The 22275-nt window shown below is 49.0% G+C and overlaps 1 protein-coding gene across 8 annotated transcripts in view; it reads left to right on the top strand.

Annotated features, from left to right (window-relative positions):
- APBA1 (amyloid beta precursor protein binding family A member 1) overlaps window positions 1-22275 on the top strand; it is a 207696-nt gene that overhangs the window by 150491 nt on the left and 34930 nt on the right. For 7 of the 8 annotated variants that reach the window (XR_006966147.1, XR_006966145.1, XR_006966146.1 and 4 more), the window contains exon 3: window positions 18186-18281. The exons of the other annotated variant lie outside the window; for it this stretch is intronic. Coding sequence is in view for 4 of the 7 variants with exons in the window: in XM_047101886.1 (XP_046957842.1) it covers window positions 18186-18281 (96 nt within the window). In the remaining 3 variants the exon portion in view is untranslated. The remainder of the gene's footprint in view (window positions 1-18185; window positions 18282-22275) is intronic. 8 annotated transcript variants of the gene reach the window in all.

Below are 22275 nucleotides of genomic sequence, written 5' to 3'. Positions count from 1 at the left end.
CAGGCTCTCACTTCTGTCCACACCACAGTCCCATTCAGTGGCACCAAGACCCCACTCTCTAAATAGATGATTCCCAAGATTCCAAGCTTCCTGATTAGAATCAGGATGTTGGGTGTTGGGATCAGTATTTCTCAGGCCCGCTCAGAATTGGTAACCACCAACTTAAACTGTGGACTACAGTCTAACGCTTAATCCTTTATGACCTTATTTTCTCCTGTCTCGTAAAGCATGAGCCTGTTGCCTCTTTGATTCACTGTCAGTCAGCTGAAGGCACAGCGTCCTTTCCTCGTCTTGTATCAGAGCACGTCACCCAAAGTGGATGCCCACTAAGTATTCGTTATGTGTAAATCTTGGCCCTGCAGTGGATCTGCTGCAGTTACGTTCAGCTGCTCTCTTCCTCACGCTAGTTTCCTCGTCAGTACAATGAGTTAGATTTATTCCCCAGGGTGACCCGTGAGAGAAGGGGATTTCCCAGACACGGAGTCCCCTGCGGAAATGTGACTTGAGAAGCACAAGTGTAGTGCATTCGTTGCCTTCGTAGGTCGGAGCTCACGAAACATTTAGGGTGGGCCATTGGCAAATTGTGAATTAGAGGGAGTCGCCCATAGCACCCCTTCTTCACCTTCTCTGTGCTGGTGTTTCCCTTTGCTTCCCCGCAGCGCTTGGAACCCGCGTGAGCCCTCGCTGTGCTGCCCACCCTGGTGAGGCACCGCAGTGACCCGAGGTCCCCCTTTCCGCCTGCAGCAGCACCGTATGGTCAGCCTTGTTTTCCAGGGCTGTCCGATTAAGTCACACTGGGCTGCTAATTAGTGCTAATGGCAACATAGACCACCCTGTTCAGGTAACATTTGCCTTTTATGGGCGTCCTCCATTCAAGAGGCTGGTTGGAGAAAGTCTGTTGAGGCAGGAGGACATTTGAACACTAACACTTCTTAGAAGCCAGCCAAGAAGGGAATGATGCCCAAATCCTGGAAAGTGAGGGCTCGATGTTGACACCTGCTCTGATCATGTGCGTTTTTGTACCCACTTTTTTTTTTTCTTTAGTTTTGAGAAAGACACCGAATGAGGGTGGAGAGGTGCCCTGGCTTCCTCTCAGCCTTGGATGCCTTGAGTCACCTCCTCCTTGTCCTCTCTTCTTCTCCCCCTGCCTTGAAATCAGCATCAGCCTTGGTGGATTTTTTTTTTTTGACTGTTGCTAGGAAACTATTGACCAAGGTCAAGTGCACATGCTAATTCATTAAGACTTGTTAGCAGCATCTTCTCCTGTTGACCTTCCAGTTGTATTCTCAAGCATACAAGGGCAAAGGAAACAATTGTTCCGCTGCTGAAGGAGTCTGTTTTTGTGAAGGGTTCCTGTTAAGGTATTTTGAACTGAGAGGTTGCCCCTTCACCAGTCCACACCTCCTCAGGGAGTTCCAGCCAGCCGTAGTTTTTCCAGGATCTGAATAGCAAGGGATGGAGTTGAGATAGGATCTGAAGTCAAGTAGACAGGCTTTAGGATGGATAGATGTTCACTGAGGGCCTTGGTTTCCCCCAAGTGGATCAATCCCTGGCTGGAAGAAGTGTATTCTTGTCATGTGAGGGAGGGAGTGGTGATGGGGAGAGGGGGAGGGGAACATTGCACTGGAATAGTTAGCTCTATTCTGTTCCCATTTGTGTTCTGGAAAGGACTAGACTGTAAGCCTCCTCATCTCAGAGTGTCCTCCTGGCCTGCCGTGGAAGAGTGTACATCCCAGCATGGACCATTAAAGCCAACTTTGTTCACAAAAAGGGGGGGGGGTGCTTGGCAGACCCTCTAGGTCAACATCCCAGGAGATTATCCAGAGGCATAACCTGAGAACAAAGGATCTACCAGGAGAGCAAAGAGGGGCCCCAGTGTATTTCACCAAGCAGACCTCCCCGACAGGAAGCTTTCCTGAAGTCAGTGATGTGAAAGGAACAAATGTTCCTAAACCTCTGCCGTGCCAAGTACCATACAGTGATTGGGTTGAGTTGTTACACTTGTTCCCCTGCTAACACTTTCGGGTTTCATTAAGCACCAGCTGCACACAGGGCATCGTCTATGAATAAGAAACGGGGCCCGGCCGCACAGCTACGCTCTTCTGCTTCATTTTGTTGGTGAACCAGAATGAGTTTCGGTTACTGGCCCAGGTCACAGATCAAAGCCTGTCTCACAATTTCTCATCAGCTCGTTCAGTAAATATCTTCAAGTTGCTCCTATGGGTCAGGCACTGTGCAAGACACCGGGGATATAGCAGCAACTGAGACACAGGCTCTGCCTGGAATAGACACAGACCCTGCCTGTGCAGAGTTTACGAGCCACTCGAGGCTAGTCCTTCCGTGCGCCCTCAGCCAGACCCCTCCAGGCCTCCTCTGTTCACGATGCGTTCATCTGAAGCCTTATGTAGTGTCTCAGCTATCTCCCGCTCAGTAACAAATTGCCCCAGAACACTGACCTAAAACAAACCACAGTGGTCATCTCACAGCATCTGTGGTCAGGAATCTGGCCTGGCTTGGCTGGTCCTCTCCTTTAGGGTCTCTCAGAAGCTGCAGTCAAGTGTCCCTGGCCTGCGGTAGCCTTCAGGCTCTACTGGGGAGAGACCTGTTCCCGAGGTCATTTGCTTCTTGGCGGGATTCAGCTCCTCAAGGGGCTATTGGACTCCAGGCCTCAGTTCCCACCTGACTGCCAGCCGGAGGCATCCTCGGTGCCCCACGGCCACTCTCCTGTAGGGCAACTTACTTGATAAAGCAAGCAAGATGGATGAGAAGGCCATAGAGGCTGATAGCAAGGTAGATGTCATAGCCTATCATAATGCACTCAGAGTGACAGCCCATCACCTATGCTGTATTTTATTGCTTAGGCTAAGTCACTAGCCCACGCTCCCTCCCTAAGGAGGGGATCACACAGTGTCTGGACACCCGGGGATGGGGCTCACGGGGCCATTTGCGAAGTCTGCCTACCACATTTCATGTCTGTCACATGCCAGCAAAGGAATGGTGGACTTAAAACCCGAGGACACAGCATGGCTTGTCCACCCCCAGCTGACCTTGTTGGCCTCTCCCACCTCTGAGGCTGTATCTGCTTCGTTGTCTGGCTGAGAAGAGGCGGATCTGCTGATCCGGAAGTGGCCAACAAGGCGTGAAGCAGCCTGGGTGCGTGGGCCAGCACAGACGGGAGCGGGGCAGCCGCGTCGGAGGAGCTGGGACTCAGGACAGCCTATGGGCGTGGGGCACAGGAGGGATTGTCCTGAAGGATTCTTCACGAGGAGAGGATTTTATCTTTATTCTCAAGGGTCTGCCCGTGTCAAAGGAATTTGCTATAAAGACTCCTTCATAAGTTGGAGTGGTTTTTTTTTTAATATTTTTTTCCAGTGTTTATCTTAGCATGTGAACAGGGGACGGGCAGAGAGAGAGGGAGGCACAGAATCCAAAGCAGGCTCCAAGCTGTCGGCACAGAGCCTGACATGGGGCTCGAACCCACGCACCGTGAGATCATGACCTGAGCCCAAGTCAGATGCTCAACTGACTGAGCCACCCAGGCGCTCCAGGGCAGAGCTTTTTGATCAGTGTCCTCATGATCCCCACTCAACTTTGGGGTTGGGGGTGACCTGGGCCATTGGGCATGTTGCATTCCACCCTGGAAGCATCATCCAGGCTCTGGACCCAGTGTGTTGTATGAATTTATCGCTTCCGTATACCATGATGCAGAAGAGGCTGAGAGGCACAGAGTCGAAGGTCTCATTGGACTAAGAGATCCATGCAGGAGGGAACACCCTTGAGGCCGGCTCTCTTCTTGTTGCCCGGACTTCTCCCTCAGGTGTGGAGTGTGGATTGATTCTTTATGCTCCCGTCTCAACCGGCCCCTTGCTGCGGGTCGTTTTCCATCACAGGTTTTATCTATTATTGATGAAGTATGGAGAAGGCAGTGGTGAATAATTAAGTAGGTTTCAGGTGCTGATTGAACATTAAAGGAAGGAAAGAATGAAAATAAGAGAGCCAGGGAAAGAATTCTGAATTCTCTGTGCCAACAGGACACTAGGTGTAGACATTTTCTGTAACTTTGCCGAAGGCCTAGTGGTTTTCTTCATAGTTTGTCTGATTATGGTGGTTCTCTGGTTAATAACTGAACATATTATAAGCTTTCCATAGCAGCAGTGAAGATTGTAATGGCTTCAGCCTGCCCTCAGTGGTTCACGAATCCAAACCAAAGCAATGTTGAAGGATGATAGTGGGGGAAATGGCTTCTCCCATGAGTTCGGGAGAGTCCACAGGTGGGGAGTGTTCAATCTGGACACTTGAGAATCAACACCCAGAGATTTTCTGTCTTTTAAATAGTTAATGGAAAGAAGAAAGCATTTGAGAGATGCCCAGTGCTGTAAATGGGCTCCTGCACTGCTGGCCATTTTGAAAGGGGCTTTCTTGAATGGGGACCGACAGCTATAGGAATTGCATCACACTGACCTGGATTATAGTAGGTGCAGTCCGACTGCCAGCAGGCATGGCCAGAAACATGGCAAGAGGGAGAGAGAAGGACACCCTGTTTCCAACCCTGGCCTGCAGAATTGGCCACGGCACAGGAAGCCACAGCATGGGTGGATTTTGCAGCTGTGAACTGTTCAGGTCCTTGGCTTCTCTTTTTTCTACCTTTTGACCCTATCACAGCTCACTAACCAAGTAGACGCAGAGAAAGACCTGTCAGCATGTGTGATAAAGGGCTTGGTGAGAAGAAAGGCTGAAGCCAGCATTAAGGCTGAGTCTCGCGGGTGCTCTGGGCCCTCCTTCTCTCTTGCACCCGTGTCCTTCCCCATTGCCATGGCTTGTTACGAGGTAGATTGGCGCCGGGAGGTCTGTGTCCCATCTTCCGCCCTCAGAACCACCCTGGCCACCTGTTTCCACGAGCTTCCTCCAGTTCGTTTTTCCACCTGCATTTGTCTTGACCTTCCTCTCCTCTGCCGAGGGCCAGTGGACATGGCCCAGCTCTTGAGCCTGACTTGAGATTACCTGTTGATTTGGGTCAAACCATGCTGGCCCTGGGTACAGCTTTCTTTGGTGTGTTTGTAGGGCTCGCCTGCCACATCCCCCTTACTCGGGGTGCAGTGCAAGGATATTGGGGGCACGCAGCAAATGTACGGGGTGGTGTGTCTACATTCAGCGTCCTGGCCTGCAGAGGCATGGGCCCTGCATGGCACCATGTGCCCAGGTGCATTCTGATGCCGGCACCGAGAGGGCCCCCGTTTCCCACCTTCCACCCCTCCTTTACACATGAGCCGCGTGCTTTTTCACAGGTTCTATAAACGTAGCAGAGTTTAGAGTGTGTGAAAGTTTCTGGTTGCACCTCAGATCCGAGTTTATTTTCCCCAGAAATAGTAGGCGTCACTGCCAGAAGGGGTAGGCTGGCCCCTTCTCACAGACATCAGGTGATGGCGCGCGACCAGTGACATACGACTGCCGGGGGCCTTTCGGGCGCCCAGGGGTTAATGCCGATGAGCCGGACACCCCGGGAGGTGGTCACATCTCCTGTTACAAGTTGCATTATCGACTTGGGCATCTAACACCCTGGAAACAGTCCACCAGACGGGCGCTGAGGTCAGGAGTTAGCCTCAGCTCACAAGTAGAGGCACCAGAGCTCGCCCTGCTGCCCAGATAGCACCTGGAGAGATGGAGAATTTTTGGATGTACCAGTTCGAGTGTCACGATGAAGAGGTAGGTGGATCCCAGGGCTTCAGAATGATGTTTGCCTCGTCGCCCTCGGCGTTCTAACCCTCGTGCTGTGAGATTGTAAATTCTCTGCGCTTCCCTCCGTGCTCAGGGTATAGGAACAGAGCGGGAGAGTGGGCATTCCCCAGGGTGGGTGGGAAATGCAGCCAGGTCCGCCTGTTGCTTGGAAGGTCAGGACGACCTGTAGAGAGAGGAGGCCGTTTGGTCACGTAGATGCTGGGCTCTTTGCTTCCTCCCCGGCAGCATTGTGTTCTAATAAAAGAGTGACTGTGGGTCCCGTGGCCTCCCCTTCTGTTCTCTGTGTTGTCTTTTGCTTTCACGATGCTAACGACGATGAGTGAGCTTGGTGTCTTACGCATTAGGAACTGCTTTGCTAGACAAGGTGATGGGCCTAACGTACCGTGACCAGGGCCCGGCACATAGTAAGCCTTCCAGACATGGCGGCTGTCCTTGGTAGGTGATGTGTTATTACAGCAAATAACGTGCTCTTGGCTGCATCGCTTAACGTAAACTACAAGTGACTTCGGTTTTTCCTCTTACGGAACTCAGGTCTGGAGGTCTGGGAAGGAAAGTGCAGGTCCTTGATGGGGAAATAAGAGGTTGGCCCCCTCACTTGTCCATCACAAATTGTAATGCATTTCAAACACCCAGAGTGAGGCCCTTTCAAAGGGTAAAAGATAACCTGTATTTCCGGATGGGCTTTATCAGCTGGTAAGTTACTTCAACTTAAAATAATGACACTGGTTAATAGTTAATTCGGCCTTTTTTTTTTTTTTTTTTTTTTTTTGGGCCTTTGAGACGGTGGCTTCAGAAGCTTAAGGCCCTTTTGATGGTAATAAAATGAATTGCTTGCTGACAGTGAGAATGCCTCTCTTTGAGGAGACGCCTGCATTGCAAGGCTGTCTCTGACGTCCAAGGTGGTCCAGGGCTTGGGAGCACCCGCCCTGCTGCTCCCCCCCATCTCCCCATGGGAAAAGAGAGAATAAAAATGGTTAGAATATTTTAACCGACAGTTATCTCAAAATGTTCCGTTGGTATTAATTGAATCCATTATAAATGTGTATATAAAACACTTCATTAGGCCCAGGCTATTATCATTTTAATGACATAATTATGCCCCTACAATGTCTGTGCTAACTTTCCTACTTCACCACATTAAGGAAACAGAAATGTGCATTGATAATATAGTTTGAATTGAGAGTGAGTAATTACGGATTTCTTAACCGGTTTCAATTTTCAAAAGCACAAACATGTCTTGGAGCAAGAGAAACCTAATCATATATTTGTTTCTTTTTTTATAACTCTAACGTGGAGCAGGGCGAATTTAAAACAACTTAAATCAGTGAGGAAAACAATGTGTGTTTATTTGAGAAAGGGGATAAAGCTGGGTCAACCAAGATGCGCAGCAAAAAAGCTATTCGGGGATGCCGGAACTCGCGAAGCCCCACACAGTCCCTGGAGCAGAAGGTTACGTCCCATCACCTGCCACAGGCAACCACGCCTTTGAAATCCCATATAGAACCGGAGTGGTCAGCCTGGTGAGGAATTGAATGACCAAGTGCTTGATTATGGTCTGTTTGAAATGCTATCTTTGAGAGTTCTTGTCGTATCCACAATACTCGTCACATGAGGACGTCTGATTTGCAAACAGTGTCGGACAAGCAAAGAGACCATGATCAAGGATCAGTGAACAGAACCCTGATCTGCACTTGGGTACTGATACTGTGTGAGCACATAAGTGCAGTGCTACGTGGGTTCAGGACCAACTCTGTGCATCAACGTATTTTGTGTCTTCTTTGTCCTCCGGTACAAAAGGATCGATGTCTGTGCGTGCTTCCCTGTGTTCGACATATTTATCAGGCTCCTGTTGTATATTTTATGGAGAACCTCGTAAAGCTTAAATAATCACATGCTGGGTTCCTTAGCTGGTTAAGCTTCCGAGCTCGTGATCTTGGCTCACGGTTGTGAGATTGAACTCTGAGTCAGGCTCTGTGCTGGTGTGAAGTCTGCTTAAGATTCTCTCTTCCTTTCTGTATGCTCCTCCCCTGCTCACGTCATGTATGTGGTCATTCTCTCTCTCTCCCTCAAAATAAATCACATCCTGCCCTCATAGTGCTTATTAAAGCATTGTAATTAAACTATCCTATAGTATTTCAATAAAACATAAAGGAAAAACTGACGTATATAAGAACAGCACTAGTGAGGGGGCGCCTGGGTGGCTCAGTCGGTTACGTGTCCGACTTCGGCTCAGGTCATGATCTCGCAGTCCGTGAGTTCGAGCCCCACGTCGGGCTCTGTGCTGACAGCTCAGAGCCTGGAGCCTGTTTCAGATTCTGTGTCTCCCTCTCTCTCTGACCCTCCCCTGTTCGTGCTGTGTTTCTCTCTGTTTCAAAAATAAACGTTAAAAAAAAAAAAAAAAAAAGAACAGCACTAGTGAAACATCAGCAATTCTCATGAGAGAGGGCTCCCACTCACCGAAGAGAATAGGAAAGATTTCACTAAAGAAGTAACACTGGAAATGAGGCTTTGGAGGCTCATGGACATGTGCAGTTGAGACAAGAACATGGATGAGGGCAGTGTACAAAAACCCTCAGGTTATGTACAGGAAGCAGGAAATAGCTCAGTTTGGCTTGATGGTAGAGAATAATAACCGGAAGGGGGAAAAGTGGTGAAGAAACTAAGGCCAAACCTTGGAGTGCCCGAAGTGCCGGGGTGGAGTCTGGGATTTATTGTCTACACAAGCAGGAACCGCGGAAGTTTTTAAATTGGGGCGTGATTGCTCAGAGCTTGTTAAAATTGTATTTAAAACAAAAAAATGTTTATTTGTTTTTGAGGGAAAGACAAAACACAAGTGGGGGAGGGGCAGAGAGAGAAGGACACACACAGAATCTGAAACAGGCTCCAGGCTCTGAGCTGTCAGCACAGAGCCCGCCACGGGGCTCGAACTCACGAGCTGTGAGATCATGACCTGAGCCCAAGTTGGACGCTTAACCGACTGAGCCACCCAGGCGCCCCTAAAGTTGTATTTTAAAATGGGAGTCAACAGGTACTTAGTGAAAGGTGTCTGGTTGTCTTAGTCAGTCTGGGCTGCTGTGTAAGAAAGACACTGCAGACTGGGTGACTTCAACAACAGAAATTGGGGCGCCTGGATGGCTCAGTCGGTTAGGTATCCAACTCTTGATTTCAGCTCAGGTCATGATCTCCCGGTTCTCGTGATATCAAGCCCCACATTGGGCTCTGCGTGGACAGCACAGAGCCTGCTTGGGATTCTCTCTCTCCCTCTCTCTCTCTGCCCCTCCCCTGCCTCGTGCACGCGTTCTCTCTCTCTCTCTCTCTCTCTCTCAAAATAAACATATTAAAAAAATGTATTTACTTCTCACAGTTCTAGAACCTGGGAAGTCTGAGATCAGGGTGCTTGCATGGTCAGCTACTGGTTTAGACCCCCTTCCTTATTTGCAGATGGCCACATTCTTGCTGTGTTCTCGCACGGTGGAGAGCAGAGACAGGAAGGAGGCTCTTTTGTGTCTCTTCTTGTACGGGCACTAATCCCATTACGAGAGCTCCATCCCTGTGACCTAATTACCTCACAAAGGCCCTGTCTCCTCATACTACCCCACTGGGTGCTAGGGTCTCAACATCTGAATTTGAGGGGGACACAGTTCATAGCACTAGTGAAGAAGGTCCATGAGCACTTGGTTGCTTGGGTCTCATGGGGTGCCTGGGTGGCTCAGTCAGTTGAGCATCCGACTTCAGCTCAGGTCATGATCTCACATGGGTTCGAGCCCCGCGTCGGGCTCTATGCTGACAGCTCGGAGCCTGGAGCCTGCTTCGGATTCTGTGTCTCCCTCTCTCTCTGCCCCTCCCCTGCTCATACTCGTGTCTCTCTCTCAAAAAGAATAAATGTTAAACAAATAAAAGTAAAATAAAAATTTATTCTCAGGTGCTGCGTCTCGCTCTACACAGGTGAAATTACTAAATAACCCAGTCACACATTTGGTAAAACTGTGTCATTTTTAAAGGATTATTTTCTCCTACCTTTTGTCAGCGTGGAATTCTTGTCACTGAGTTTTTGTAAGAAATGACCAATGTGTGCTGGGACTGGTCAAGGTTGGCTCGAGCCAGCCGGAGTCTTTCACCAAGGTCCTCACGGAAGGGTATCTCGGTAGGTCTTGGGGTGGCTTTGTTGTAAATTAACGCCTGCGTATGCACCTGATTCTTTGTAACTCCCTCGCCATGATAGCATCACCCTCAACCCTCGCGCTGCAAGATGCTGTCTGGACTGGGAGACAGCGGGCATGCCAGAAATCACACACGGTTGTTGTATATACCCCCAGCCGTAGCCGGGAATGTGCGGTTCTCACCAAGATACCAGTAAGAGTCTGGGGGCCTATAAATTAGTTTAGAGCCTATTGTAGTATGATTTTAGAGAGCCTTCTACGTGCTTTTTAACTTTAGCCATGTGTCAAAGTTTAATAAGGAAGGAAACGAGAAGAGGGAGACGAGGAAAGCATCTCCATGGGTACGTGTTATCCTGGTGAGCACTCCCCCGTGGGGGGAAGTGATTGTCGTTGCCGCTGGAATCTTAAAAGACTCGTCAGACGTTGGTTGTGTGCCTTGTGCATACACAGGCCCTGAGCTGGTGCCCTGTGTACGTGGTCGCCAATGAATCCTCATGTCCGCCCCAGGAGGTGGGTAGTAACCGGTTTCCTCAATTCTCAGGAGGATCAGAGAAGGATGAGTAACGGCGCCGAGTCAGAGCAGTGAGTGGGAGAGCGGGATTCAGATGCTGGCCTGCCCGCTCCTGCGGCTGGAGCCTTCTGCTATCTTGAAACCTCGAGAGCTTTACTTGCTCTGCCACATTATAAAATTAAAACATGCCAGCCTTCTTCTTTGTTCTTTATCCCAGCCTCTTTCCAAGGACAAATGGACCTTATGTTCCCTAGACTCACATTGTGCTTTTGGAAACAGACCCTAATATTGGAAGGCCAGATCGTGTTGAATATGAAGACCAGATCCTGTGTCTTAGGAATTTTTTATTTCCACCAACCAACAGGCCTCCCTCCTCTACTCGTGCATTCTGACTCCCTCTCAAATAAATAAACATAAAACAAAAAGGAGGACCAAAATTTCCAAGTATGGGGAGAGGCAAGAGGGGATTTAGTTAGAACCTGATCTTGAGAAACAATACTAAAAATTATAAACAGAAGTTTAGTTGCTTTATCTTTTGACTAATAACATGTAGGTTATAATTTCACCTACCTGTGAATTCTTTAAAAAAATTTTAATGTTTTATATTTATTTTTGAGACAGAGACAGAGGATGAGCGGGGGAGGGGCAGAGAGAGAGGGAGACACAGAATTGGAAGCAGGCTCCAGGCTCCGAGCTGTGAGCACAGAGCCTGAGGCGAGGCTCAAACTCATCAACCTGGAGATCATGACCTGAGCCGAAGTCGGATGCTCAACCAACTGAACCGCCCAGGCGCCCCTCACCTACCTGTGAATTCTTAAAACAAAGGAGAAGTATTGATTTGAGGAGTTGTAACTTAAAAACAAAAAAAAGCCATCGAATGTATGTAGTAGAACCCTTCTTCAGTTCACATGGTGACGTCTGCAGCGTGATCCGAAGGGATCCTTCTAGTCGTAAAGAGGACGGTGTCAGCAAAGACATGTGAGGGCTGCTACAGTTTTCTCAAGGGCCTCCCTTAATGGATTTGATATTCCAGTCATGCTTTCTCAAAGCACCCCTGGTCCCATCCTTCTTGCTAGGTTAGCGTCCGCCTCGTGAGCTGGTGTTACTCCACCAACTCTCCCAGTTATCCGTGGCTGGTTGGAGCAGTCCTCCAACGGGGCCCGTTGCTTCGTTCTAAAATCCTGCTTTTTATTTACCGTAGAAGTACTCGCTCTTCTCTGCAGCGTGCCTGTAGGCTTCTGGCTTTCCGTTTTGTTTTCTTTGTGGCCTTGTAGCACCACATGGTCCCAAGAGCCCCAACAGAGACCAGCCGCCAGAGACGTGGGCCGGAGAGAGGGGTCGAGGTGGACAGTGACGTCGTGGGTGGTCAGCTGAGTGGCGGCTGCTTCTGTGTTACTGTGACTTTTGTTCTCCTCGAGGACCCAGTGGCCACTGCTTTCAGAGGACACCCTGTGTTTGTGTGTCCGTCTGTCTCCCCTGCTGAGCAAGGGGCTCCCTGGGTGCAGGCCAGGGGTCAGGGCCTCCTCAGACGCTGTCAGAATTTCCATGTTCAACAAATGAATGAACGGTCCCAGTGGAACTCTCCTTGGTGTATCTTGTGAGTGGAGTCTCTCCAGAAGTCTCTTCAGATCTCTGTATGTCTCTAGATCGCTGCTTTGTGCTCCGTCCTCGGGCTTTTCTGAGAAGAACACTGTCTACTTGGAAAGAGCCAGCGGACCCTTTGGTTTGGGGGGTGTTCTCATTATCATCCAGTCAGCTTTTCCAGGCCGTAGTCTTCTCTTCATGCATATGTCAAGGGAGAGAGGATTAAGGGAAGGGAAGAGCAGAAAGTGTTAACTCGGTCCCTCAGTTCTTTGGGTTTGCAGTCCAACTGAGGAAACAGTTACTAAGTGCCTAGATTGACCTTCTCTGCTGAAGACAACAGGCCAGTGGCTCACAAAGAAAACCCCACCCTCTGGGCAGAGAGTAGGTGCTGGCTACTTGTCATCAGCGAGGCTCCAGTGACTTGTCCTTGAGCGCCAGCTCATTTCCCACTTTCCTGCAGAGCTGCTCGACCTCCCTGCCTGTTTCCAGAACATTCCCTCCACTCCCCATCCCATCCTGCTCCATGAAGACTGCACAGTTTTCAGGATTCAGCTGAAGTCTCCCCTTCCCCATAAAGCGTTGCACGTATACCTGTCCCCTCCTGCAGAATTGCGCCCTCCCGGCCCCACGTCCCATGTACAGGTGAATATCCCTGCCACAGCCCTGCCTCCGCACGTCTGCCTCCCCCCCTCATCTGGAAAGGGATATAGGACAGGACCACAGCGTCTCTTTCCTCTTTGTTTAGCAAGCCAGTATCAAGAACAGAGGTAGGCACAGAAATGCCTGTTGAAGGAATAAATGAATAATAGTTCTCTGCCCGCTTTGCTTCCCTGCACATATCACCTCTCCCGCCAGCAGGTACAGCGTGTGCCCCCGGGAGATGTTCGATTGGAAATGAAATGAGTGATTGGCTTTCCCTCTGGATGCTTCTGTATCCTGAGGCCGTCTCCAGCCTAACAAAGGGACTATCCATCTCTTGCCCTGGCCCTGAGGAACCAGACTCTTCGAGCTGAGAGCTCTGCTCTGTGGAGCCCCAGAGCTGTGGTAGTAAAATTCGGACCGTGGTTGTGGAGAATCTGCTAGAACACCACCTGTAGAAGACAAGCAGCTTAAGACCTCCTGCAGTGAACCAGAACAGGGAGTTACTGAGTCGTCTTTGGACATCACAGACGCCTCCTTACAGACGCCCTGTGTGGCACTTTGTGAATTTCCACGCCCACCTTTGCTTCCCATCCTTGGTCTCATTGACTTAAAATGGAATGTCGAGTCAGTGACCCAGAAGGCATGAGACTTCAGACAGAGAAATACATAATAATAACTCACTTTTTGTATCATATTTTATTGGTTACACTTTGCCTCCAGTACATTCTTTTTTTTTTTTTTAATTTTTTTTTTCAACGTTTATTTATTTTTGGGACAGAGAGAGACAGAGCATGAATGGGGGAGGGGCAGAGAGAGAGGGAGACACAGAATTGGAAACAGGCTCCAGGCTCCGAGCCATCAGCCCAGAGCCTGACGCGGGGCTCGAACTCACGGACCGCGAGATCGTGACCTGGCTGAAGTCGGACGCTTAACCGACTGCGCCACCCAGGCGCCCCGCCTCCAGTACATTCTTTGAAAGTAAAAAGTGTTATCTAGTTTCTGGTTTTCTCTCTACTTTAAAAAAAAATTTTTTTTAACATTAATTTATTATTGAAAGACAGAGTCAGAGCGTGAGCAGGGGAGGGGCAGAGAGAGAGGGAGACAGAATCTGAAGCAGGTTCCAGGCTCCGAGCGGTCAGCACAGAGCCCGACGCGGGGCTCGAACTCACAAACCGCGAGATCATGACCTGAGCTGAAGTTGGACACTCAACCAAGGTGCCCAGGCACCCCTCTCTACTTTTGAGAGTACAGCAAGGCGGGAGCTGGCAGTGAGGGGGCAAAGGGCTTGTAAAGCAGACATTTAAGTCAATACTAAACACCTTTGTTTAGGCTCCATGGGGGCTGTGCCAGCCCTGAAGGCGCTTGTCCACCTTGACTTTGTCAGCAGTGGTGTGGGGAGTGGTAGGTTCCCACCAGGTGGGGGGGCCTTTCGTTTGCAGACAGCTTGTAGCTTCAGAAGAGCTTTGCTGGAGCTCAGGTCAGAGTTCTAATTCAAAATGCAAGTTTAACATTCCACACGTAAGATCATAGGAGTGCTATCAGAAAAGGGCTTCAGGGCACCTAGGTGGCTCAGTTGGTTGGGTGTCCAACTTTAACTCAGGTCAAGATCTTGCGGTTCATGGGTTCGAGCCCCGCGTTGGGCTCTGTGCTGACAACATGGAGTCTGGAGCCTGCTTCGGATTCTGTGTGTGTCTCTGTCTCTGCCCCTCCCCCCTAGCACTTTGTGTGTGTCTCTCTCTCTCTCTCTCTCTCTCTCTCTCTCTCTCTCTCTCTCAAAAATAAACATTAAAAAAAGGAGGGGGCATCCCATTGGCCAGGAAACAATAATGAAGGAGATCAGTGGTTGACCTGCTTTCTGCAGGTTGGAGAATATGGTAAAGCTGGAAACGACACTGAAGGCATTTATTCAGCAAATGTTCACTGAATGCCTACTGTTGATGAGCCCCACCGCCAGGCCCTTGGATTCCAAAGATGATTAAGATAAGATCCCTGCCAGAGTTCTTGGGAGAGGGCAGACACACACGTAATTACAGAACTTGACCCAAGCCATCAGGGGAGAACCGTATACCGTGAGTGGAGTCTGAGAAAACTTCAGCAAGATAGGTACTTTCAAGTTCAGCATCGACGGTGGGAAAGAACGTGGGAGAACTCTCTAGATGGAGGTCATTAACTGCACATGCAAATGGAAGGAAAAGTGAGTGAGCTTAGTTGCATGCAGAAGGCTAGAGTGTGGTGCCCTGGGGGGAAGTGGTCCCTGATGAGGGCAGTGTGGGTCCCTCCTCTCCCGTGTGCCCCAGCAGGCTCCGGGCGCTGGTCACGTCACCTCACTGCGGGGTCTGCCCTGCCTCTTCCACATTCCAGCCTGCTGTCTGGATAACCTGCGTTCTCACATCATCCTGAGATGATCCCATGTTCCCAGTGTTGCAACGAATCCATTTTTAGAAGATTTTCAAGAGAAGATGGTTAGATGAGGAAATAGGAACTGAGGGGCTCTTTTGAAGATTTTTTTTCTTTTTTCTTTTCTTTCTTTTTTAAGTGAAGGTGTAACACAGCCCTCAAACCAAGCAATTAAAGAAAAACCAGCTGTACTAGCTTCCCAGGGACCAGACCCTTAAAATCTTTGCAACAGAGGAAATTACTTGGGGAAAAACCTAGATGTAAATATCTAAGGAAGCTCTTCAAATCTGAAAAACTGGGAAACTTTAAAGGCCCTATAATCTCGTGAGGACTTTCCTACATTAATTTTGAGTGGTCCACACTAAGCTAACCTCAGCCAGTACCCCTCAGCTCTCTTGGGCGCCAAATAAAAACTTCTGCGTGGGATTTTTTTAAGGCATGTAGGACTCGGTTCTTGTGTCCAGGGGCTGTGGAATTAGGGGGTCCTTTACGTCTGCTCTTACCCTGCACCCACACTCTTGGCTTCACTGGGCAGAGGCTGATTTCTGCCTGTGAATGATTAAGAAGCTCATTGGTCCTCATTTCCCTGCCCAGAATCAGGTCTGTGGGCATGGAAATCAAATCCAGGCCTCACAGGAATAGCCTCAGCGTGAATAAAACTGCATTTCACCACATCATCGTCCAGGTCATTTGGTGCCCCCTGTGTTTTCCTGTAATCCAGACTTTCTGGAAAAGATGTATTTTTTTTTATGATTTCACATAATGCTCATTGAAGTCCCATTTATTTATTTATTTACTTACTTATTTATTTTAATGTTTATTCTTGAGAGAGAGAGAGTGAGTGAGCAGGGGAGGTGCAGAGAGAGGAAAACACAGAATCCAAAGCAGGCCCTAGGCTCTGGGCTGTCAGCACAGAGCCCGACGCGGGGCTCGAACCCACGGACTGCGAGATCATGACCTGAGCCGAAGTCGGACGCTTAACGGACTGAGCCGCTCAGGTGCCCCGAAGTCCCACTGTGTATTAATGTACCCCCTCCCCTACTCAGCACAACCAATCTTGTGGAACATTCTCCTTTTCCATGCAGAGGTCCTGTGCCGCTGTTGCTATCTCGGTTTTCCCAAGGGGGCCAGTTGCAAGAGATCAGAAACAGATTCAGCTGTCACTGGTTGACCCGGCTTCCGTTGTCTGGGACGTACCTCCCCTCACACGGCCACGCTTCTTCAGAGAACAGATGGTCACGTGGGTTCTGTTTTAGGCTATCAGACTTCAACAAATGGTGAAGCGGGGTATATCCTTGCCGTCAGAGGACCTCGGCTGCTGCTTTCTTCAGCATCCCTGTGGCTTGCCTGAAGATGCCCTTCATCTGTCAGGATTTCAGGAGCACATGCAGAGATGTCTGGGTACTGGCTGGGGAGGGTTTCCAGCGCCCGTACTAGTCCCACCCTCCGGCCTGCTGGCTTGATTTTTTGGCTGTTCACTGGGAAGGTGTTTACGGAGCACATGCTGTGTTGGGCCCTCACCTGGGGCTTCCTGTTCCCCGTCCAGCAAGACCTACCTGTGCCACCACCAGAGGCAGTAACACACCTGATGGGGACCATATGCCCCGAGGCTATGTTTCTACCCCCTATTTTCAAACCTATCACGTAATAAAGGATTTTTGAACTGTTTCATAGAGCAGCCAAGGTCATATTGTTTGGATGCTGAAATTTCTCTGAATTTTCAATGGCCTGTGGATTAAATCCGAAAAAAATACTTGAAATCTGGACTAGAGAAATACAGGTGGTGTGGTTTCTGGTCATCAGTCCCAGCTGCCACGTTCAGGGTGCCTGGGTGGCTCATTCGTTAACATCTGACTTTGGCTCAGGTCGTGATCTCACGGTCCGTGAGTTCCAGTCCCACATTGGGTGAGTTTGAACCCCGCTTCGGGTGAACACGAGCCCCGCTTTGGGTAAAATATGAGCCCTGCTTTGGGTGAGTCCTGCTTCTCTCTCCCTCCCCCTCCCCCTCTCCCCCTCCTGGGATTCTTTCTCTCTCTCTCTCTCTCTCTCTCTGCCCCTTGCTCATTCACACGTGCTCTCTCTCACTCTCAAGTAAAAAAAAAAAAAAAAATGAAAAGTAAAAATACCTGTTTGGGGGCACCTGGGCGGCTCAGTTGGGTAAACTTCTGACTTCAGCTCAGGTCATGATCTCACGGTTCGTGGGCTCCAGCCCCGTATTAGGCTCTGTGCTGACAGCTCAGAGCCTGGAGCCTGCTTCGAATTGTGTGTCTTTGCTCCTCCCCCCATCTCAAAAATAAACATTTTAAAATGTTTAATTAAAAAATACCTGCTTTCATTTTTCCTTTTCCATTCAGGTAATCTTGGGCAGGTGGTTTTGTAAGACCATTAGTATCCAAAGTCTTTGTCAGAATTTTAAAAACCACAGACTCATGTGTATCCCCGTTAGCTTTATTCGTTTAGGACTCTATTCGCCTTTTGCTATGTTTTAACACTTGGCCCAAGGAGGAACAAAATGGCAAAGCTATAAAAGTTTCCTTTAAAAACATGGTGGGAGGGGTGCCTGGGTGGCTCAGTGGATTGAACGTCCACCTTCGGCTCAGGTCATGATCTCGCAGTCTGTGAGTTCGAGCCCCGCGTCGGGCTCTGTGCTGGCCGCTCAGAACCTGGAGCCTGCTTCGGATTCTGTGTCTCCTCTCTCTCTGCCCCTCCCTGCTCATGCTCTGTCTCTCTGTCTCTCTCAAAAATAAATAAACATAAACGAAACAAGAAAATATGGTGGGAATCTAAAAGAGCTCAAGGGGCGCCTGGGTGCCTCAGGCGGTCGAGTGTTTGACTTTTGACTTTGGCTCAGGTCACGATCCCAGGGTCTTGGGATCCAGCCCTGCGTCAGGCTCTGCACCGAGCGTGGCGTCTGTGTAAGATTCTGTCTCTCCCTCTGCCCCTCCCCACCTCTAAAATGAAAAACATGAACAGAAATAAAAGAGAGCTCGAAAAACGCAGGCCTTTTATGTACTGTTGGTAGCTTCTCTGCAAGAAAGTTTTTCACTGAGGAAGCGTTTGTTCGGTCTGTGGGGCTCTGTCCTCTGGCCCCCGCCCCGGCCGGGTGTTCCCTTACCCCCCGATTCTCACTGTGTCCTTCCCTTGCTGTGTTCCAGTCCCCGTCTCCTGGCAGTTCCCCTCCCCTGGGGGCAGAGTCTTCGAGCATACCCCTTCACCCCAGCGACCCCGCGGAGGCCTCCTCGAATAAAGAGGTAGGGTGCCGTTTTGTTCCAGAAGCCACCGGCCCGTGTGTTGTCTTACTCTTCTGGTGTGAGCTTTCTTCAGCTTCCTGCCCAAATCCCCCAAATTCCCCTCGCGGCAGAGAAATGCAGATTTCTCCTCTCCAGCCTGGAGTTGGGTGATTGAAGCCGCACCGTGCAGCCTGGTAGCTACCGGCCACAGGTGTCTATTTTGATCAATAAACGACACGGAAGTGCACCTTCTCAGGCACGCTGGCCACAGGTCAAGTGCTCAGTAGCCGCATGTCACTTGTGGCTATTGCATCGGACAGGGGAGATGACACAGAATTTCCATCATTCCAGAAAGTTCTCCAGGACAGTGCCAGAAACTGGAGGGGAAGAGCTCTGTGTAGCAGCATCCTTCCTAGGGGTATTACAAACCTCAGTTTGGGAAATGGACTGGTTTCTTAAGTACCCGTTTATTTCAGGCCCAAGTGAAATATCTCTCATGACATCAGGATGACCACTGGTCCTGGTTTACCTGGGGTGGTTTCCAGTCCACACCTGTTGTGCAAGCAGTGCAGCTAGTGAGCACCCCTCTCCCTTTCTTTTTTTAAAAAAAATTTTAATGTTTATTTTTGAGAGGGAGAGAGGGTGTGAACGGAGGAGGGGCAGAGAGAGAGGGAGACACGGAATCCAAAGCAGGCTCCAGGCTCTGAGCTGTCAGCACAGAGCCCGACGTGGGGCTCGAACTCACAGGCCATGAGATCATGACGTGAGCTCAAGTCAGATGCTTCACCGACTGAGCCACCCAGGCGCCCCTCCACTCTTCCCTATCCAAGAGAACTTTCTGCATTGGTGGAAATGCTCAGTTCTGTGCTATCCTATATGGTGGTCCCTAGCCACATGCACCTAGGAAGCTCTTGAAATGTGGCTGTTGGGACTGAGGAACTGAATTTTGCATTTTATTCCAATTTAATTAAATAGTCGTGTGTGGCTAAGGACTCCTAGAGAGCACAGCCCGGAAGTGTCCCTCTCCGACAGTAAGTCATGTGGTCGCCCTACTAAATGATGCTTGCTTCCAAGCAAGGTAGTAAAAGGGCAGGTGTTCCTCCTGGAGGGGGGGCGCTGCCTTTTCCCACACTGTTGTCCTTTGACCCGCAGCCAAGTGCCACCCCAGCTATTTATGAAGTGGCCTCGGGTAACTGTGGGCCTGTGTCTATGTGGTCTCCAGGGGGGTTCAGCTCACTCCAGCCCAGCCAGTGCTGAGGCTGTGCATGAAAGAGGTAAACCATATAGTCAATGACTGTCTCCTTTTCCTCCCTTTTGTTAAGCATGTTACGTTAAATGCGACAAAAGGAAGCGGTTTCCACTTCACAGCGAGTGGCAGATCACTTCTAAAGGGAGTCTTCATTAAAATTTACCCTTGAGGCATCACTGAGTACACACACGTTTGCCATTAACTATTCACACAGGGAGAAGTAGGTTTTTTAATAACCTGTGTACGTTAACCCAAACGAACATAAGGAGGCCTTCTGTGAAATCACACCAACATTAAAATTTAAATTTGAAATACGCTTTGTCCTCCTCTGGTCTTGTCCTCAGACCCTACCTCATGGGAGCGGAGGGTAACTAGGTCACTGTTTCTCCGGACCCTAGATCCCACAGCTCTGCCTTATCCTTTGTTCATAGTACATGGATGGGTGAGAACAAGAAACAAGAAGAAAAGAATCAAGGCCACAGTGATCATAACTAATAAAAAGCGGCCATTTCTCGAGCATTTACAGTGGTCAGGCATCGGGCCAAGCAAATCATAGATAGTATCTCATTTAATCCTTACAGTAATTCTGTGAGGTGTAGGACTCACTGTCCTCACACTGTGGTTGAGGCAGCATAGAAGCTCAGTGACTTACCCAAGGTCTAGGGCCCACAAGGGGTCAGGGCAGGCTGTGAATCCAGAGCTCCTGTGGGCCCAGGGTCTGAATGCCAGGGTCTTCTGCCCTTGGGGCAAAAAGTGCCTGCAGGCCACACGCTGAGTGGACAAGGTAACTTGTATGTCATGACTCCAGTCGTCGGGTCTCCTGGCTCTGCACATGGTTTAGTGTCTCCTGCAAAATCCCAAGGACTTTGGCCTTTCATCTTCTTGACTGTGGCTTTATTAATTCTTGAATGTGAAGGATCAACTCATGTTCATCTCTGTCCACATGTGAGGAAACAAAGGGCTAATCAGACATCTGAATATTCAGCATTTGATTATTCATCAGATATAATAAGCAAGGCAAATGTGTTATTTCTCGGTTCCTACAGGACTTGGCACATGTTTCTGCATATCCTTAGAAATAATGATGAAAATCCTCTTTGTGTGCAATAATTAGAGATTCTTTCATTTCTCAAAACTCTTTTCGTAAAAAACTTACTACCCCAGAGACTAAAGAAAGCCAGTCATGAGCTTATGAATAGAGAATAAGTAAATGTACCAAATGCCCTCCGTTGTGGCTCTAAATAAAAACGGCAGCTTTTAGAACTTTAGACTCAAGTAATTCTTTCGTAGCTTCTGCTAAAATCTGGGGACTGTCCTTGAAGTGAGCATTCAGAAAAGTATCCTAATAGACCGAGAAAGTCTGAGTTGGCTTCTTGGGTGTACCTGGAGGCCAACCCATTTTGATTAAACAAAGTAAACCCTCTCTACCCCAGGCCCCTTGCTGTTGAGGGCAAGGATGAGGAAGGTGGTTGAGAAATACTAATTTTAAGATCTTTAGTCTTTGTGAAGACTGGCTCCCATCTACATACCACGAAGTTACACAGTTTTTGTTGTTTGTAGCCAGAATTAGAGCTGGCTATTGCCCCTCAACTGACCCTTTCTTCTCACTTGGATCAACGAAAAAGTAAAACCAATGTCAAGCACCATTGAAGTTGAAATTGTAGTTCTCTTTCTTCCTGTCCACCTATCTTAGCTTTCCTTGGGGTACAGGTTTCCATAAATGCAGAGGTTCCTCTGCAATCTAGCATTTAAACTGCCATCCGATCAGGTTCTAGAAGGTTTCTAGCCAATCATGCCCATAGCCCAACAATGCTGCTGGAAGCCCCTTGCTGTGAGGTGTTACTTAGTGTAAGAAATTCCACAGTTTTCAATTCACTCCTTTGTTTATGTTCTTATGTTAAGGTAACATATACTAATCACTTACATGATGGAATTTTTAAACCAGCAAGGGACAAAAGGAGCCAATGACCTTTCATTCCCAGTGGACTTGTATTTGTAGTTTCCTTAAAGGTTATCCCTTCTGAAATAAGAAACCCACCGTCTTCGGTGTGACGAACCATTTCATCCCCGCGGGCACATTCCGGAAGGTTTACTGACAGGTTGCCTTGTGTGCTATGTTGTGTGATTCGTGTTGAATTCTTGTCATTGTCTTGAATTGAAACAGTCTTAAGCCTGGGTGTGTTTGCCTCCCCCCTTTTTTTTTTATAGAACAGTTAACACTACTATTTTTAGAGTGTTGTGCAGGTATTTATTAATTAGTTATCCCTTTGCTACAAAGGTGCTACAAGACAGAGCTGTTCCCCTGATGTCCCCCCTCTTTTAGGCCCTACCTCTCCCAGCCGCCAGGCACCCCAGAGTTTACCATCAACCCAGGTCAACCCATTGAGCAGCTATGCTGTATAAGATACCCTTTTTCTAAAACATACAGATTGAAATGACATACCCACTAGACTCTTAGCCATGAAAATCTTTAGGCTTTCTGAGGACAGCCCTGGGCCTTGCAGACCCTCCTTTTTGCTCATTTGAAGGAGTCTTGTTTTTGACAGTGGCTCTCCACTCTCCTGCAATGCTCACATCACCCTGTCCCCAACACATCAGCTACAAATTCTGTGGCGAGAGCGGGAATGAACTCCCTACTCTTAGGCCACTCAGAGTTCTCTGTGCCACTCAGTTACGGGAGGAACCAAATGGTAAGTATTGTTCCTCTGCAACCTAGCATTGAAACTGCCATCCAGTCAGGTTCTAGAAGGTTTCTAGCCAATCATG

Source organism: Lynx rufus, unplaced genomic scaffold, assembly GCF_022079265.1.
Source record: "Lynx rufus isolate CCGP_SWC_20201006 ecotype Redwood Valley unplaced genomic scaffold, mLynRuf1.p SCAF_10, whole genome shotgun sequence".
NCBI classification, from domain to species: Eukaryota; Metazoa; Chordata; class Mammalia; order Carnivora; family Felidae; genus Lynx; species Lynx rufus.
The sequence above is the reverse complement of the archived record's forward strand: the minus strand, read 5'-3'. Positions and strand labels throughout refer to the sequence as shown.